The sequence below is a fragment of the Garra rufa genome, chromosome 9, assembly GCF_049309525.1.
Source record: "Garra rufa chromosome 9, GarRuf1.0, whole genome shotgun sequence".
Taxonomy (NCBI): domain Eukaryota; kingdom Metazoa; phylum Chordata; class Actinopteri; order Cypriniformes; family Cyprinidae; genus Garra; species Garra rufa.
The window spans coordinates 41,564,150-41,584,625 of NC_133369.1; the positions used below are offsets into that span (position 1 = coordinate 41,564,150).

Here is a 20,476-nt window from a genome sequence, read left to right on the forward strand (position 1 = left end):
CACTTACTGTGTTACTGTGTTGGGAAGACCCAAGTGTAATAATAAAAAAAAAAATAACAAAAGATAAACACTAGTAATCAACACAACCACTAAATGCATATGCATTGCTATGGCAGATATGTTATCTAATGGAACGAACAAGGTGAAGAACCTGATTGAGTATCGAACATATAAATGAAAGTTTATTTGTTCTAATTAACTATCTTATAGCTTTTAGGCCAGCAAAGATACACAGAGGCAGAATGCAACTGAACTGAACTCAGTGGTCTCATTTATTTCTCTCTGAATCAGAACAGCGTGTCCACAACAACTCTCTTTCTTAAAGGAGAATATACCTCATGATCATGTTATGTGTATGTCGGTGCTGTGTGAATTACTTAGTAATGTGTGAGATGCTTGTATCTACTCTTACACAGGTACCCCCAGAATTAACCAACACTGGCAACATTAGTTTTACCATGTGGAGCTTCCTTGGCAGTCTTTGGGATGTCCTTGTGGTAGCCTGGTACCTGATGGTATCCTCGAATCAGGTCCACTTTCAAGAAAATCATTTTCTCAGCCAGGCGAGTAGAAAAATCTGGGTGGAACTTGGCATCAGTCTGGAATAATGACATCATTAAGTCGTCAATTATCCCCAAGGGTGGCAGCCGCCATCAGCTTTGGGGACCACATGTAGGGGTGATGCCCAAGGGCTATTAGAGCATCGCACTCTTCTCAGTTTTTCCATGTTGGTGAACTCAGCCTTAGCAACTGCCAGTTTCACTGGATCCATTCGATGATCCCAGGTGTACATGTGATCCCAGCCGATCGTGTCATATCTGTCACGTAAAACAAGAGGTCTGGGTCCAAATGCAGGGTAAGAAATGATTTTAATATAATTAAACACAAATAAACAAACAAAAGGCCAACACGGCACACTAAGAACTAAAACACAAAATAACAAAACCAAGAACAGGATCAAAGGCCAGGATATCAGGAACACAAATTCACAAAAACAAGACACGAGACAATGCAGACATGAAGCAGAATGAGCAGTGTGAGGATACTTATAGTCTTGATGATAATTGTGAACAGATGTGGGTGATCAGTGCTGATGACAAGGACAGGTGGACAATCAAGGAAGTGCAGTGTAGGACAGCGACCTCAGGTGGCTGAGGGAAAATCCACAGCCCCGATCATGACATTACCCCCTCCTCTAGGAACGGCTTCCAGACGTTCCACAAGGCCGAGAAAAAAAAAAAAAATCTGGAGGGAGGAGGAATGGAGGAAGGCGAATCAGGGGGAGGGATGGCGGGCCAGGCCCGTGCAGCGGAGTCACGTGAGCGGACCTCACCGCCAGAGGAACGCGAGCTGGCCTCGCCGCCAGAAGAACATCAGCGGACGCTGCTGCCTGAGGAACGTCAGCTGGCCTCGCTGCCAGAGGAACGTCAGCGGACGCCGCCAGAGGAACGTGAGCTGGCCTCGCCGCCTGAGGAACGTGAACTGGCCTCGCCGCCAGAGGATCGTGAGCTGACGCCACCGCCTGATGAACGTGAGCTGGCCTCGCCGCCAGAGGAACGTGAGCTGACGCCACCGCCAGAGGAACGTCAGCGGTCACCGCCGCGTCCGGAACAGAGAGAGAGCGGTCAACGCCGCGTCCGGAACAGAGAGAGCGGTCATCGGCGCGTCCGGAAAAGAGAGAGCGGTCACCGCCGCGTCAGAAACAGAGAGAGCGATCACCGCCGCGTCCGGAACAGAGAGAGCGGTCACCGCCGCGTCAGGAGCAGAGAGAGCGGTCACTGCCGCGTCAGGAGCAGAGAGAGCGGTCACCGCCGCGTCCGGAACAGAGAGAGCGGTCACCGCCGCATCCGGAACAGAGAGAGCGGTCACCGCCGCGTCCGGAACAGAGAGAGCGGTCACCGCCGCGTCCGGAACAGAGAGAGCGGTCACCGCCGCGTCCGGAACAGAGAGAACGGTCACCGCCGCGTCAGAAACAGAGAGAGCGGTCACCGCCGCGTCAGGAACAGGACGCGCAGCCGCCTCAGCGTCAGGGACAGGACGCGCAGCCGCCTCAGCGTCAGGGACAGGACGCGCAGCCGCCTCAGCGTCAGGGACAGGACGCGCAGCCGCCTCAGCGTCAGGGACAGGACGCGCAGCCGCCTCAGCGTCAGAGACAGGGATGGAGGTTGTCGCCACCTCCCCGCGAAAGAGCGTCTCCACCCCCTCCGCAAAGCAGGGGCGCTTCCGCGCAGTCTCGGCACTGCGGGCGTCCATCGCCGCCAGGCAGGCGTAGATGAACTCGAACAGAGTAGCCGACGCCGCCTCGAAGGACATCCCCTCCATGTCTGGAACCGAGCGGGTGGTTGCTGCCCCCTCAAAAAAAATTCTCCCCGCTGGACCCATCATTGATGTCTGCATTCTGTCACGTAAAACAAGAGGTCTGGGTCCAAATGCAGGGTAAGAAATGATTTTAATATAATTAAACACAAATAAACAAACAAAAGGCCAACACGGCACACTAAGAACTAAAACACAAAATAACAAAACCAAGAACAGGATCAAAGGCCAGGATATCAGGAACACAAATTCACAAAAACAAGACATGAGACAATGCAGACATGAAGCAGAATGAGCAGTGTGAGGATACTTATAGTCTTGATGATAATTGTGAACAGATGTGGGTGATCAGTGCTGATGACAAGGACAGGTGGACAATCAAGGAAGTGCAGTGTAGGACAGCGACCTAAGGTGGCTGAGGGAAAATCCACAGCCCCGATCATGACAATATCACATAGGAAATGTCGGCCCAATAACAAGTCTGTAATGAACAATGGGTAGGCAGTGTTGGCTACTATGCTACTAACTGTAGGTACTATGCTACAAATCAGCGGGATTTTCCAGTATACAGATAGCTCGCATGGCTGTGGAGCTGTCGAGGGCTGAAATGGGTGAAGAAGAGGGCCCAACAAGTTTGTCTCAAGTGCTAGCTTAATTTCCAGGATCTCGCGGTTGTCAGTGTCAAAATTATGCTCCGCCGGGGACAATTTCTTGGAGTAGAAGGTGCATGGATGGAGATGGGGAGGCTCACCCGGTCGCTGACATAATACAGTTCCTACCCCGGTGCTAGGATAGGAGCTGTGCAGAAGGCTTCTTTGAGTGCTTGGAAGGAGGTTAGGGCTTCAGGAGTTTAGGACAGAGACTTGGAGTGAGTTACTTGGAGTTACAGAGCATTCTAAATTCATGAAACTAAGGATGTTTCCTTATAATGACTGTATGTAAAAAGTTAAGTGTTAGGATGCTGCTATACATACACTATAATGCCAAAAAGTATTCGCTCACCCATCTAAATAATCCGAATCAGATGTTCCAATCACTTCCATGGCCACAGGTGTATAAAATCAAGCACCTAGGCATGCAGACTGTTTTTACAAACATTTGTGAAAGAATGGGTCGCTCTCAGGAGCTCACTGAATTCCAGCGTGGAACTGTGATAGGATGCCACCTGTGCAACAAGTCCAGTCGTGAAATTTCCTCGCTCCTAAATATTCCACAGTCAACTGTCAGCTGTATTATAAGAATGTGGAAGCGTTTGGGAACTACAGCAACTCAGCCACAAAGTGGTAGGCCACGTAAACTGACGGAGCGGGGTCAGAGGATGCTGAGGCGCATTGTACGAAGAGGTCGCCAATTTTCTGCAGAGTCAATCGCTACAGACCTCCAAACTTCATGTGGCCTTCAGATTAGCTCAAGAATAGTGCGCAGAGAGCTTCATGGAATGGGTTTCCATGGCCGAGCAGCTGCATCCAAGCCATACATCAAGTTCAATGCAAAGCGTCGGATGCAGTGGTGTAAAGCATGCTGCTACTGCACTCTAGAGCAGTGGAGACGCGTTCTCTGGAGTGACGAATCATGCTTTTCCATCTGGCAATCTGATGGATGTGTCTGGGTTTGGCGGTCGCCAGGAGAACGGTACTTGTCTGACTGCACTGTGCCAAATGTAAAGTTTGGTGGAAGGGGGATTATGGTGTGGGGTTGTTTTTCAGGAGCTGGGCTTGGACCCTTAGTTCCAGTAAAAGGAACTCTGAATAATTCAGCATACTAAGACATTTTGGACAATTCCATGCTCCCGACTTTGTGGGAACAGTTTGGAGCTGGCCCCTTCCTCTTCCAACATGACTGTGCACCAGTGCACAAAGCAAGGTCCATAAAGGCATGGATGACAGAGTCTGGGTTGGATGAAGTTGACTGGCCAACACAGAGTCCTGACTTCAACCCGATAGAACACCTTTGGGATGAATTAGAGCAGAGACCGAGAGCCAGGCCTTCTCGTCCAACATTAGTGACCTCACAAATGCGCTTCTGGAAGAATGGTCAAAAATTCCCATAAACACACTCCTAAACCTTGTGGACAGCCTTCCCAGAAGAGTTGTAGCTGTTATAGCTGCAAAGGGTGGACCGACGTCATATTAAACTCTATGGATTAGGAATGGGATGTCACTTAATTTCATATGCGAGTCAAGGCAGGTGTGCGAATACTTTTGGCAATATAGTGTACCAAATTTGGTATCTGTAGCTAAAACTAACCCCCCACACATTTTTGGCAAAAGGTGGCGCTATAGAGTGCCTCCTCTATGCCCATTTATAAGCATTTGCCAGTGTCTACCTATCATTAATGCTGATCTGTGTGTCAAGTTTCATGAAATTCCAAGCATGTTATCTGCCTCAAAAACACAGTAAATCAATAGTAAAGTTTGACACATTGCCATGGCAACACTATTTAATAAATCAATAATCCCTTCACAGTTCTCTTCTCTAAATCAAAGGGGAGCTATAAATTACGTTCAAATGATCTGTTAGATTTTAAAGTCCCTCGGGTGCGAACAGAGCTAGGAAAAAAGGGTTTTGGATACAAGGCTACTATAGAAAAATTTACAAAGTATTTTAAAGCTGACCGAGCTTCCATCATTACATATTTTCAAGTCACTTTTAACAGACAGTGTGTTTTATCCTTTGGTGGATTGCGGCTGTGATCTTTGAATTGTGTTTTGTATATGTTGTATATTTGTGCTGCTTTCTTGGCCACGTCATTCTTGTAAAAGAGATTTTAATATTAGTGAGTTTTTAACCTGGTTAAATAAAGCGAATGAAGTTTATCGCTGGACTGTTTGATTTGTGTACTGTAAAAACAGAGTTTGAAAAGGGCCAAATTGTCTGACCGGGTCAGAGAATCTCCAAAACTGCAGCTCTTGTAAGGTGTTCCAGGTCTGCAATTGGTCTATATTGAGCCCATGCGCTCTATATGAGCCCATACGGCATAACCTGATATTCGTAGTGGCCTGATGGTGTTATGAAGGCAGTCTTCTGTTCATCACTCTCACATATCTGAATGAGGTTGTATGTGCTCTGTAGGTCCAACTTAGTAAAGATGCGGACACACAGGGCTTAGGCATGATTCAAAGAAGGAATCCTGCTCTGCAGGAGACAGGTGGAAGGACAACAGATTAAAACTCACATCAAAGCTCCTGATATGTACGGTGCTGTGAAAATTTAGAAAGTATTTGCTTCATCCGGATTTCTGTTCTTTGTGTAAGCTACATCTCATACAAACTTTAGACAGAATACAACATGACACAAAGGCAGCCTAAGTAAAGACAGAAAATGTTGTTGTTGTTTTAAATAAAGCAAAAACAAAGTTATCCAACACCTATCACCCATGTGAAAAACATGGTGAAAACAGCAACCGTTACAATAGGACGGGTGTCAAGGGGGTCTCGTTTTAAAAAACACAAAACAAATGAAATCTGCTATTCAATATGTGAGATATATTCTATTACTGAATTCAAACTGATCTTATCAGCAAGCAATTTGGAGCATTTTTTTAAATTATTGTTTTTACTGTTTTAGTGAGCCCCAGAGTCATTGTTTGTGGTCATTACAGTTGTTCAGCACTTCAGATTTACTCTTTTGTGAACATGCTCTATAAAAAGAATTAAATGACAATTAGTATTTTTTTGTAACTCTTTCTAATATAAATTCATCTGAATAAGTGCCCTCAAATCACATGTCTGTATGCTTAACCATTTCTGAACCATTCCACATTTTTGAGTTTTGTTTTGGAAAAATGGTAGGGATACAGAAGTTTCAAAACATTTTAACACAGAAAGTGCGTTGACATTTTTTACACACTAATGTGTTATAATTAATTTTTTTTATGCAATTGAACAAAACTTGTATGCAATAAAAACAACAAAGCAGCACATACTTTATACAGAATGTATAAACCTGAAAACAATACATAAAAAAGTCAACAAATGTAGTTGTCACAAACGTCACCTCTGAAAATCTTCCATCTGCCACTGGAGGTCCCCATTATCTGAATACAGTATTAGATCCTGGACTACATTTCCCAAAACCCATATATTTGGACTGATTGCACACACACCTGTCCTGCATTTAACAGACTATTTAAGCACTGAACATGCAAGGCTCAGTGCAAAGTAGTCTTGTATTGCCATGACCTATAATTTTGAGTGTTTATTTCCCTACTGTACCCTGGCTGTTGGTCCTTTTGACTAGTGATGCAAAGTCAGATTCATTTTGGCAAACTAGACAGTTTAGTTTTAAAAAAAGAAAAAGATAAAACCCCAAACCAAAAAACCTGATTCACTAGTTCACGGAATAATATCTTGGTGTCTTGTCATATCAATGAAACATTTAAATTAAGTTTTTTTTGTGTGAACACATATTGCTGATTTGCCTTGTCTTGCATTCATTAAAGGTTAATGATGTGATCACAGTTTAATTCGCTGATCCTTCATGTTGGATATGACAGGGTTGTATGTGAAATCGCTCCCTATACCCTCATTCACCATTCCCTACATTAATTTACTAATATAATGCACTTGAAGGAGTGAAATGAAAACAAGTGAATAAATTTAGATACCGTGTGCATAGCTCGTGTTTGCCGTTTAATTGTTTGAAAAAGGCAAACTGCCTGCTTCGGTAGCAAGATTAAAGGATTAATCTTGAACTCTGTCATGGAAATTATGTACAAACCCTAGTTAAACAATTTAATAATCAATTTACAATGAATTTACACCTGTGTTGTATTACGCTTGTACATCGTGGACAAGCACATTGTAAGATGGATGGATGGATGGATGATTCAGTTGCATTGCATCTTTTGGCGAGATGCGGGAATTAATTTGGCGTTAATTAATTTATGGGTATTCTCTAGCCATTAGGTGTGTTCGACTTGAACCATATAATATGGATAAAAAGGTGAGAATAAACCCGAAACACACGTGATCATTGTCATGCAGTGAATCTGGCCAATCGTGAAACAGCTGTGTCCTCATCAAAGCTTAAATGAGTGCACTCAAGAAGGTTCGCTATGGTTTAGTGCCCTATTTTAGGGCATGGGAGGGTGATTTCGGATACAGCCCCTGGCCCAAACAGCACCCTAACCCCTCTTCCTCTGAGTCGACACTTTCATAATGTAATACCGCTTTGACTGTTGGATAGAAGTCTTGGCTTGTTGATATGTCAGCAACTCACTTGTCAGATTCCTCGGTAATCCTCAACAAACTTCAACAGTTGGTTGAACTGGCTCATTTGGTTCTTTTTGATTCATACGTGCTACTTCGGCTGTGCCTCGTTAACTCAGAACTAAAGTTTGATTCATTTTGATTTGTGAACTGGTTACTTCCTGTGAACTGGCTCAAAAGAACAATTGGTTCAAGTATTGAACATTACTACTTTTGACAACGGCCTTGTTTGTTTGGATTTTTGTTTCTGTCTGTTTGCTGCCTGTCCTGATCACCTAACTGTTATATGACCACGATTAGAGTTCAGTCTACGTTGCTGTTGTTATTCTGGTTACTACAACCCATTCTTGTTTGTACTCTGATTCTGCTATTGGTTAATGAACCGCACGTGGATTTTAACCCCAGAGTCATTGTCCCAGTAGTGCTTGATTCAAAAGTTAATGATTTAATCGAGTGTGTACTCTGAATGAAAAATATGGTATCTGGCAGAATCTTAAATATCAATGATTTCTATTCATGTATTTGTTTGAATAGCACACAAGTGATGTTGAGGGTCAGTGAGATGAAGGCACATCATTGTCACACATCATATAATGCTGTGGATGATTTATCGGATATACTGAAGGATGAGTTTGGAGCATTCTAGCTGCACAGAACCAAATGTATGGTTGTCATTAAAACTGTTCTGGCACCATACAGTATTTTACAGAAGAACATTGACAGGATGTTGGTGACTCATGAATGGGGCAGTTTTTGCAGCACAAGACAATGATTTTCATTAATGCTTAGATAATGTATAGTTAGAATTTTGAGTCTCCTCTAAACAAAACAATGGCATTTTCAAAAAAGATTTCATGAGACATAAGAGCTGTAGAGTTGTTCTTAGATTTGAAAAGGAATATAAATCAGAATTGTGGCTTTAGCTGCATTGTGTTTCTAGACAGGGCCAATTTCATATATATATATATATATATATTTTTTTTTTTTTTTTTTTTTTTTGTCAAAAGTATTTCATGCAAATATATTTCTAATAATTTGGGGTTAGGGTTAGGTTAGCCATCCAAGAGTCTTTTTGTTTGTTTTTTGGTTACTTTAATTGCATAAAGGTTGTTTAAAAAAACACAGAACAATACTTTTTAGGCATTTTATTTTAATGTTCATATGTAAACCTTTTTTTCATATACTAATTAATTTGTAGTATTAAAAGAACTAACATGATCTAACACTGAATAAAATAATATTTATACATTTAAATTAATCAAGATGAAAGATTTCGAATGTAATGTTACATGTGCATTTGTAGGGAAGCCTTTTTTCTTCAAATATTGTTTTTGCTAAAAACTATACAGTTTTTGCCTGTCTCTGGTATCTCACACATACCAATAGCTTTTGGTAAAAGTATTTTCTGTGCATCATTTTGAAAGAAATGGGGAACACATAGTGACATTCATGGGATGTAAAACAGGGATGCATTAATGCATTTTTTTTTTTAGAAATTGTTAAGTATCCTCTTAAAAATAAAGTTGCTTCTTGATGCCTTAGAAGAACCTTTTTTTTTGTCTAAATGGTTCCATATAGAACCTTTAATATCTGAAGAACCTTTCTGTTTTACGAAAGGTTCTTTGTGGCGAAAGAAGGTTCTTCAGATTATAAAAAGGTAAGAAAGAGATGGTTCTTTGTGGAACCAAAAATGTTTCTTCTATGGCATCGCTGTGAAGAACCTTTTAAAGCACCTTTATTTTTAAGAGTGTACCTCAACTTTTTAGATGTAAATCTGAAATTGTTGTTGAAAAATACATTTATGAGTTAAGCAAATGTGTCTTTTTAGATTTTTACATAACAAATGTGAGAAAGATAAGAGGGAAGCAGGCACACAGAAGAAAGTCCTGACACTAACATGATGTGTGTACCACAAAATGAATGTGTCAGTCATCAAGGCCACAACCTGATGATAGAAAGAAATTACATGTAAACTGCATAATGGCATTGCACTACATTCCATTGCTTATAGTGTTTGTTTTCATGTTTATGAAAATGATTATATAGTAGAAAAAAATAAATTACAGGTTCTAAAGCAATTTCTCACATTCAGGGTCTCTGTTGCAATTTGTGCTGTCTTAAATTTACAGCCCTTATAGCAAAATATGAAGATACATTGTAAGAAAGTATTAAAATGTATGTTTTGTATTTGAAGATATACACGTTAAAGGTTATATATAACATCTTAGACAAGTGAGAGTTAAATAATAGGATTATCAAATAAAGCAAATTATTTAAAACATTAGGATAAATGGTACTTACATTATTACACAGTCATTGCTGGGCCCTAAGGACTTCTGGACTATTGGTCAGTTTTTCTTGTGTGTGTGAGATTCTGTAATTAGCCTAACTGGAAATGGCTACATTTTATGCATACATAATGTGACAAACTTCAATATATTTAATGTCACACAGTAATTTCTAGTCTTCACATTCTTACCTGTTTTGCCACATATCATCACTTAAACCAATGTGTATGGCCTCTGTAGTTTTTCCATTTCATTCCTGAGGGAGCTATTGAGTCTTTCATTGTTGAGATGAAATTACAGATGTAGTGAGAACATAATGGATGTCCTTCATTTGGCACATCAAGTACTGGCTTGAGTACTGGCTTTTTTATTTGTTTTGCTATTGCAATATTAACCAGAGAAGCCAAGTTTGGGATTAGTTTCAGGCTGTGTAGTCTCTCTTCAGGATGCTTTTTTTTTTGGTGAAATCTGTTGTACAGCGAGTACCGGTCTGATGTGTGGACATGAGAATTGGTATTTTAATTTGAGTTTTTCTGCATTGTTGTTTCCGGCTGATGTTCTTCATCCACTCAAGATTTACTGTTAACTTTTCTGCGTCTGCCAGTAATATGTTGGTGTCCATTGTTGCACACACCCTTCCATCATTGTCTGTAAGAATTTCTGCTGTGTATGATTGTTAACATGTCTGGCAACATGTCCAGCAATGTCAGAGATGTACATGGGGGATATTTAAAACTGTAGAACATCCCCGTGGTGCTGTGTGGACTCCTGCCACCATAATGGTGATATATAATATACAACGCCAAATGTAACACTTCACCTGTGTGGAGTACATATTACATGTTTTCTGCAGAGATGAGGGTAATAAAACAAGAAAAGCAAGAAAATTTCCCTATACAAAATTATGTTTATGACATTGCAAAACAATACCTTACCTCCAGCCTGTTTTCAGCTTTACAAACATTTTGGGGTAACCTCCTTAAAAGGACAAGTTCCTCCAGCCTGTTTATAAGGTCTGTTTCCGAGCCAGTTGTTGACACTCCAAGACAGCCACATGCCTTCACCAGGTCTTCTCTTTTGTGCTGTGGAAAAATTATTAAATTAACTATCTATTAGTATTGTTTATGGAAGAAATTTCATAGCAATACATGTTAATGTAAATGCTGTGAGCATACAGAGCTTACCCTTTCACATTGAGAGACACCCCTGAAATCTTCAGTTTTAAGAAGCTTGTCACTGAATAATGTCAGTGAACTTCTAAAAGGATTGTTAGATGAATCTGAGGAATGGAATTTAGGATAAACATCAGTTAACTTTAGCCCTACAGCTCCAAGACCACACTAAACGTGGCTTTACCCTTAATGGTAAAATGTAACACATTAATAAGACACATTATTATCATTAAAGTCATTAGGCAATCTTTTCCAGGTTCTCCCACTTTGCTGCCACATTAACGTGTATCCTGGGGGCCAGTGTTGTGAATGTGTGTTACGTTGAATGCATCAATTTTGGGTTAAAACATTTATAGATCAGAGTTTTTTGTTCAGATTTTAAACTCCCATGTTAAATCAAAGGCAACTTTTCAGTTGGTGTCTGCTATGAAAATGGGTAATGAAGATGGGTGGTATCCACAGCTTCAACAACAAAAATTGTACGAGTACTGTCTTAAAGTGCAAAAAATGGTAGTACGCATTTCTTAGAGGGTTGATTGGCAAGGCAATTCTTGAATGGGATTCAGTTGTTCTGAACAGGCAACCCACAGTAAAATGATTCTGTGGAAAGTTAATATAATAAAGGTTTTAATTATTTGATCAACAGTTTTTGCACAGCTTTTAACATGAGTTGAAACAAGCCCTCTATTTATTTAAATTTAGTGCATATTTACCAAAAGAGAGCATAAGGCAGGCATCTCCAATCCTGATCCTGAAGAGCTACCGCCCTGCAGACTTTAGTTACAAACCTGCACCAACACACCTGTCTGTAATTATGAAGAAGCTCTGAACACCTTGATTAGTTGGTTCAGGTGTGTTTGATTAGGTTTGGAGCTGAAATCTGTAGGATCGAAGCTCTCCAGAAGCAGGCTTGGAGACCCTGCGGATTGATAGAAAAACTATTTTATTGTAGTTGTAAAACTAACTCTCAGACCAAGTTTCTGCACACAGGACACTATTTGGGACAGAGACACTGAGATAAACAAAACAAACAAACAAAAAATAGATTCCATTTCTATATGTACATGATTTACTGTATAAAAAACAGGAAGTTCCTCATCAAATAAACCATTACATAACTCATTTTACCTTTACATTGATAAATATTCTGTAAACTTTTGCTTGTCAGGTGATCTAGACTCTAGAGGAGTGTCCAGGACAGTATGGACACTGTGTGGTTCAAAGTTTTTAGGAATGTGCTTCTCTGTAGTGGTTGAATCTGCTGGAAACTCCTCTGGGATTCTTTTTGAACTCCAAAAGTAGCTGGTCTGCGTTCTGACACTACTACTTACATGTTCAGAATATTGGTGGATGTCATTAGCATCACTGATCTTCCCCTCTATATCTTCAGTTTCCTCATTTAAGGTGTTCACTGCATTTTGCACCAGCCGGGAATGCTCTTGGAAAAGCAACAACATAGATAAAATAATACAAAACAAAATAGAAACCAGCTGATCTGATTTTTATTTTGTTTTTGTACATGCACTGAAATTGCCATTTACCAGTGTAGAATCTTCTTACTTTTGGCCTGTATATAGATACGTATATGTATTGCTAAAAGAGGCCATACTCATCCCAAAAATTAAGAAACATACAGTCTACATCCTCAGAGCAGGCCTTTTGGTTTAATGCAGTGCATTCTTCTTGTCTTGGTTTTGAATAAAGTCATTTTTTCTAACATCTCCTGCAAGGACTCAATGCGCAGTGCTGGTGGGGGACTGTATGATGGTGCTGTCCCGGTCCTTTTTTTTTTTTTAGTGAAAATATTCTAGGTGCTAAACTTTTGGTTTTCCTCCTTTAGCAAATACACTTTCCCGTGGCTCAGGTTTGATGCCTGTTCATTAAAGGTGCAAGCACTGAAGGTGCTGGAACCCTCTTGTATTTTGCAATTTATAATTTTCTGCCCTTAAAGTGCCTAGGCATCAGAGACAAAATCCTATCCTAATACTCTGCCACCCCTGCACACATTCGTCAGACACTAGGTGGTGCTATAATACAATGTATTATATAATAACCCTAACATTTACATTTAAGGTCATAACTCTGAAATCTGGAATAAAGTGCATTGTGACTGACTTACAAAATTTTGCATATAGGTATGAAGTAACTACATGAAGCTGAGTACTATTTGGTGAGAACTGGCCACAAGTTGCTATAATATGCAAAATAAGATTTTCTCCTTTTTTTCTTTTCCTTTTACAAAAATGTACACCCATCACAATGTACAGACAATCACAATGACCTATAAGCACAATGTACAAACCTCACAAAGCGTGGTCCACATGAAAAACAGAACAATGTGGAGATTTCAGAAAGTTCAAAACAGAAAAGGTCTGTTTTACTAATGCTGCGTGGTTGGGCGATTATGTAAAAAAAAATCCAATAGTATCATCTATCTTTAAGTTAATCATGGTGAAGTGATAAGAATGTGTAAGTATGTAAGAATGATAAATGCATGTTGATGTCGCATAGGCTAGTAATATGTCTTGAACAAAACGTCACATTTCATTATATATATGGCAGACAGATTGTAGTAATGAAGACACTGTTTAGTTGTTTCTTTTTGAGGTTTATTCAACCTTTTTGAAACCTGTAAATATGTACAAATATTGGTCAATATGTACAAAAATATAAAATATGTTTTATATTTCTGTGAACTGAGCATGAATAAATGCTCCTCAAATCTGACATAGTCTGTATTTCCTGTGGTATATAAGTCTTTTCTTTTTTTAAAGACAAAAGGTCAAAAGTTTGGATAGAGAACTATCAGTTTATTCTCCCTTCCAGCAGTGTAGTTTTTCCAAGAGTTTTTATTTGTTGTTCTTTATCCATGGAAAAGACACTGGGAAAATGCACTGAAGTATCAAACTTTATGTTGTGGCACCAGTCAGCTGCAACCATGGCCAGAAAAAGTCCATGAGTGGAGATACCTGCCAGAGAAAGCTCTGGGCTGCTAGTGATGCTGCCTAAAAATCAGCCTGTTGCCCAACAAGAGCTTTGAGTTAGAGTTCATTCTGTTTAAGTTCTTTAGCACTGATCTACTTCGATATACCTATGCTATCTACAAATCCTAACAGCTTTCATTCAGAAGCACTTCTTTCTAAGTGATCCTTTGAATGTTCTACCAGCTGATCTGTAGGTGAGTTGGTTGCCACTGCTCCATGGTATCTTGGGAACTCCATTGTCACAAGATCCTTGTACATCTCTATCACATTCTCTCCACCGTTCGTCCAGATCTGGAGACCATGCTGTCAGATTTACTAGAACTGGAACGTGAATCCATTGGATGTTGTTGATCAACACCCCTTGATATGGTTTCGTCATGACGCCGGAAGGGGGTGCTGGTTTCAGATCTGGGCACTCTTGCATCATCGCTGTCAGCGGCAGGACCACTATCAGGACCCATCCCCACATCTTTTATATTTCTTGGTTAGAAAAATCTGAAAAACACATGCAAACATAAAGATTTAGACAAAGAAAAGGTGTTCAGGTAATCTCATTTTCCTTCCTGTCATTAATTCATGGGGACTGGTGCTTTTGTGAACGATTTCCCTAACTGACATTAATATACATGGAAGGTTTTGAGCCCACATGGGACCATTTTTTTTAACAGAAACAACAGAAACGTCCACTTTTGGTATGGCAAGATGTCTTAAAATGTATTTCTTTTTTTAACTTTTAAACTTAGACCACATTATTATATTACCTTTTAACTTTATGAATACGCATAAACGACAGCCTAATTATTTAAAAAAAAAATTGTACATTTATTTATCTATAAGGAAGCTAACACCAGTGACAATTTTCATTAAACATTGCTATTACAAAATGGCTGCTGCTAGTTATCGAACCACATGTTGTCAATCATGGGATACTTACTAAATTAAGTAGTTCTATCCATTTGTACTCTAGTTTTTTTTTTTTTTTTTTACAATTCCTTAACAATAAAGTAGGTCACACTAGTAACATCAACTAAAAGCTTCATACAAAATCAGGAGGTAAATAAGAAAATGTCTGATAATTGAAAAGAAACTGGACTTAATATGGGCCTTCCTTTATAGATCTTCAGGAAATAGGAAGGAGGAAGTTGAGTGATGTCATCAGTGTGATTTTTAAAAAAAAATTTTTTATTTTTTTTATTCCAAAATAAAAGACTTTTGTCAAATATATTTTCAATATACATTTATTTAGTATTAAGTTTTTTTATGCTTTTTAAATTATATATTTGATATTTGTGACCCTGGACCACAAAACCAGTCATAAGGTTCAATTTTACAAAACTGAGATGTATACATCATATGAAAGCTCAATAAATAAGCTTTCTATTGATGTATGGTTTGTTAGGATAGGACATTATTTGGCCGAGATACATCTATTTGAAAATCTGGAATCTGAGGGTGCAAAAAATCAAAATACTGAGAAAATCACCTTTAAAGTTGTCCAAATTAGGTTCTTAACTATGCATATTACTAATCAAAAATTACATTTTGATATATTTACAGTAGGAATTTTACAAAAAATCTTCATGGAACATGATCTTTACTTAATTTCCTAATGATTTTTGGCATAAAAGAAAAATCAATAATTTTGACCCATACAATGTATTTTTGGCTATTGCTACAAATATACCCCAGCGACTTAAGACTGGTTTTGTGGTCCAGGGTCACATTTATGAATAGACTTTTGTATTTTAAATGGTTGAAAATACTGTTTTTAACCTTAAAATAAAGCACTTTCCCTCTGTACATGGCTGTGGGGACAAGCAGTTTTGTGGTACTTGGAATTCTATATAATTAAGAAAAAAATTAATGCCACATTTATGGTTCAGGAAGGTCTAATTATTCAAATAACATATTGTTTCATCTAAAAAAAATTTAAACCTAATGTGTATTTCAACTGTAATATCTCTGTAAAGTCTAGGGACAGAAAAATGGACGTTTCTGTAGAATGACCCAACACCATTTTTTTAAAGCTGTCTTTAACATTCTGTTCAATCTCTCTACTCCTCCTGAAGATTGCAGATGCTGTGCTATGTGAAGCTGATGGGAAGGTCTGCGTGAATCTCTCCTGTGAAATGGGTGCCTCTATCACTTTCCAAACTCAGAGGAGGGCCAAGTCTACAGAAAATTTGTTCCCAAAGTACTCGTGCTGTGGCAGAAGCTGTATCAGATTTTATTGGAAATGCCTCGATCCATTTGCTGGATGTGTGAACAACCACTAATATATACCTGTATCCACCTTTTGCTGCGGGCGGGTAAAGGACCGATATAATCAATCTGGAGGTCCAGGGGCCTTCAGCAAGACATGTCGATCTTAAGAAACTTTTCTTTTTAACTCCTGATGGATTCATTTGAGCACATGTTAAATAATTTGCACAGTAATCGTTCACATCTTTATCCATATTTGGCCACCAGAACATACAGACTATTCTGTCTTTTACATTTGTTACACCTAAGTGTCCCCCTTGATTGTGGATATGATACAAAATATCGTTCCGCAACCGAGTAGGTGAAACCCATACTGCAGTGTCAACTTTTCTGTACAGTAACATGTTATCGTATACGATTAGCTGTGCATTATGTTGGGCAAATAGACCATCAACAGTCTTTTGTTCATTTTTCTTCAATCTGATCAGTAGTAACTGTAGCGGGATTAAATCACCATCAACTAATCTGTTAATCCAGCGAACAATCAGGGTAATTTCATATCAACTCTAAGCAATGATATTTTCTTGGCCACAGAAAAATAACTTTCTTAGAGTATTAATGCATTAAAGCATGTAGCTTGATCGGAAATCATAAAGGGACATTAATTTGCAAGGCAGAATCAGAGACTCATGTAATTTGAGTTTTATTAACTAAGGACTAACACGTAACTAATCTAAACAAACAAACAAACATACTAGGGATGGCGAAAACTAAAAAATTTCTTGACCGACCACCGAGCCTCATTAGCCGATTGAAACCGGTTAACCGATTAGTTTAAAATATGGTACGCTATTTGAAATAACAGCCATTTCGAGCCGCGCCTGCAATTTCGCAACTCTGTCGCATCTCTCTGCCGCTCTGCCTCCCGCGCACACACACACACACACACACACACACACTGGTTTACATGTTTTATGGGGACATTCCATAGGCGTAATGGTTTTTATACTGTACAAACCGTACTTTCTATCGCCCTACACCTACCCTACACCTAAACCTAGCCCTCACAGGAGATTGTGCACACCTTTACTTAGTCAAAAAAACTAATTGTGCATGATTTATAAGCCTGTTTCCTCATGGGGACCTGAGAAATGTCCCCACAAGGTCAAAATCTACTGGTATTCCTATCCTTATGGGGACATTTGGTCCCCACAACGTGATGAATACCAGGTACACACACACACACACACACACACACACACACACACACACACACACACACACACACACACACACACACACACACACACACTGGTTTACATGTTTTATGGGGACATTCCATAGGCGTAATGGTTTTTATACTGTACAAACCGTACTTTCTATCGCCCTACACCTACCCTACACCTAAACCTAGCCCTCACAGGAGATTGTGCACACTTTTACTTCATCAAAAAAACTAATTGTGCATGATTTATAAGCCTGTTTCCTCATGGGGACCTGAGAAATGTCCCCACAAGGTCAAAATCTACTGGTATTCCTATCCTTATGGGGACATTTGGTCCCCACAACGTGATGAATACCAGGTACACACACACACACACACACACACACACACTGCCACTCACGTCACTTTTTTTAAAATCCCCTACAGCGTGAAACATGAGTCCCGCAAACGCGGCGCCGAAGAGCTTGTTGTATGTAATCGTAGGACAAATGGCTCCTTAGTTTCAAATGGTTTGGGTACAAGGTGATCAGATGAAAAGAACGATTGGAAGGAATCCTAAAGGAATTTCCTAATGCCTAAAGTTTAATAATAATAATAAAAACTGTTAATAATTGGTTACACAGAACTTTATTACAAATAATCAATAAAAACATGTTGACCTCGACAACCCAACTAGGTTAGCCTACATTTTACCGCAAACTTGCGACTAGTTAACTTTCTCTCCACAGATGATCCAGACAGATGTAGCGTGCACGGAGGGGAGGGGCTGTGTGCGCGTGTGTGTGTGTTTGAGGGAGAGACGCGTGCATGAGTGACAGAGAATGAAGAGAAAGCAGGGAAAGGTAATGCAGTTGAACGAATTCGCTGCGTGTTTTAAATAGCGTACAAAAGAATATCGAAACGCAATATGTGACGGTCGGTATTGATTTTTTTTTTTTTTGGTGGGTGTTGAATCTGTGGCGGTCGGAATTTAATCTGTGGCGCACCGCCACAGATTCGTCTATGTGTGGGAAACACTGAGATGGCTAACTGTAGTAGCGTATAGTCCACTGTCCATAATAGCCTAATTTAGATATCACTTTTTTTTTTTAACCGACTACCGACAACTTTGACCGGTTAACGTTGATACGGTCAACCACCGGTCAAACGGTCATCGGTTAACATCCCTAAAACATACATACAATCACTCATACATGGTACATGGGAAGAGTAAGAGGATGGTTAGAAACGTACAAGAAAAGGGGGATGAGGCCGAGCTGACCATCTGAAAGAACCATCAGTTTCTAACTCAAAACACAGTATACGATAGCTTACACAAAACCTTTGTTTAGTGGAAGGAACGATACTTGCATTTGACTTGGCTGTTGAACGAGAGTCTCGTGAAGCCTCTGAAGAAGTTCTGGATGGTTCCATTTGATGGCCAAAGTTGCAATTTCTTGAAACTCAGAGGTTGTTCTTGACTCTGTTGTGGTTATGAGAGTCCTCTCTCCTGAGTGAACTGTTCTGAGGAACTGCAGGCCGCAATTTAGAGATGGGGATCCAGAGACGGCCAGGAGTAAAGAGAGAGAAGTGTCTGATCGTGGACATTTTCCATGATGATGAGTTCCAGGGTTGAGTGAAACGAACTCCAGTGGTATTAGTCTGACTCTGTGTGGTCGAGAGCCATCTTTCCAGGTTGGGGAGACCACACACAGCTCTATATGTTGAGGCCCGCTGGGCATGGGCACGGGCAGCACATCAGCACCAGCAAGACCCCCCTCTTTCTCATCAAGAAGCTGGCCAATTTCCTTGACTGCAATGTTGTGGAGAATTGCAGTAACCACAATTACAGAGCAGCTTTTGGAGGGGTTCAGCTTCAGGCCACCACTGGACTTGCTGATACAGAGAAACTGTTTCCACAGTCGTATAGCCCTCTTCACTGTAGAGCGTGTCCTTCCATGTGCCTGATTTAACCTTTCCTCTGCAATGGTGGCTGGATGCTGCACAGGTGTTATGAGGTATGGGCGAAGAGAATAGCCACTGTCTCTCAGCAGCCAGCTATCCCCAAAGCCACCCTCTTCAGCCACCTGGCAAATTGCAGAATTGGCCCATACAAAGAGTCATGTGTGTTCCCAGTCCATTTTGCAACAATGTCAGTGAACATTCCCTGGTGATTAAACACTATTTGAACATTAATAACTGGATAGCCCTTCCTGCAAATGTATAATGGCTCATTTACAACAGGGCTGGCCACTGGAATAAGGTTGCCATCGATGATGCCAAACACTCTGGAGATGCTGGCAATACTGTAAAACTGTCAACTGGCCTGCTGGATTTTTTTTTTTTTTTGGTGTTTTGGGGAAAATCTGAATGTTCTTTATAAGCTGTAACAGCAAAGGTGTTACTGCTGTCACAGTTTTGCTGACCGAAACTTCCAACAGCACAAAAACGCAGTGTAGCTAACACCTGCACCACTGGACTTAAGGCATAGTTTCTTCTCGTGGCCCTCTGAAGGTGTGGTTTCACAATCAGAAGTAAGTCAAGTATCTTGTTCCTTGGAAGCTGGAATTTTATCAAGATGGCATCATCAGATGTCAAAGAGGGTAAAATGTGTCCTTATGTAGGCATTTATGTACATTGTCTGAATTCTGTGCTGCCTTCTATGCTCAAGCTGTAGAATTCTTTGTAATAATGCCATTGTTGAGCATTTAAAACACATATGCATGCTATGTGCATCTAAATTAACTAAGTAAAACTATCCATACAAGATTTGTCATAGTAATTTGGTACAACATTATCCTATTAATGCAAAAATTACTTTTTTTGTTTTAAATTAGGCTGTTGTCATACTGTTTTTTTCCATAGTTGTCATGCCATTCTTAAAAATTATCTGAGTACTTGGAGTATTTTGTGCCATGTTTGCCTTATATTGTAATTGATGTAATGTTTTGAATTGAGAAATCCTTACATAGACAACTTTGGTTATGGTTTTAGTGTATCTGATGCTTGCTTATCACTGTAAAATAAAAGTTAGAATTCTATTCCATATATAAGCTTCATAATTATGATTTGTCACATTATTCAGTTATTTAATAAGGGA

General features: G+C 39.9%; 1 protein-coding gene across 1 annotated transcript in view; it reads right to left on the reverse strand.

Moving 5' to 3' along the window:
- Nucleotides 1-5,274: 5,274 nt before the first annotated feature.
- LOC141343269 (GTPase IMAP family member 8-like) overlaps nucleotides 5,275-20,476 on the reverse strand; it is a 36,178-nt gene continuing 20,976 nt past the window's right edge. The window contains exons 6-7 of the mRNA XM_073847862.1: nucleotides 19,044-19,463; nucleotides 5,275-5,394 (exon numbers count right to left, since the gene is read on the reverse strand). Coding sequence (XP_073703963.1) covers nucleotides 5,275-5,394; nucleotides 19,044-19,463 — 540 coding nt within the window. The remainder of the gene's footprint in view (nucleotides 5,395-19,043; nucleotides 19,464-20,476) is intronic.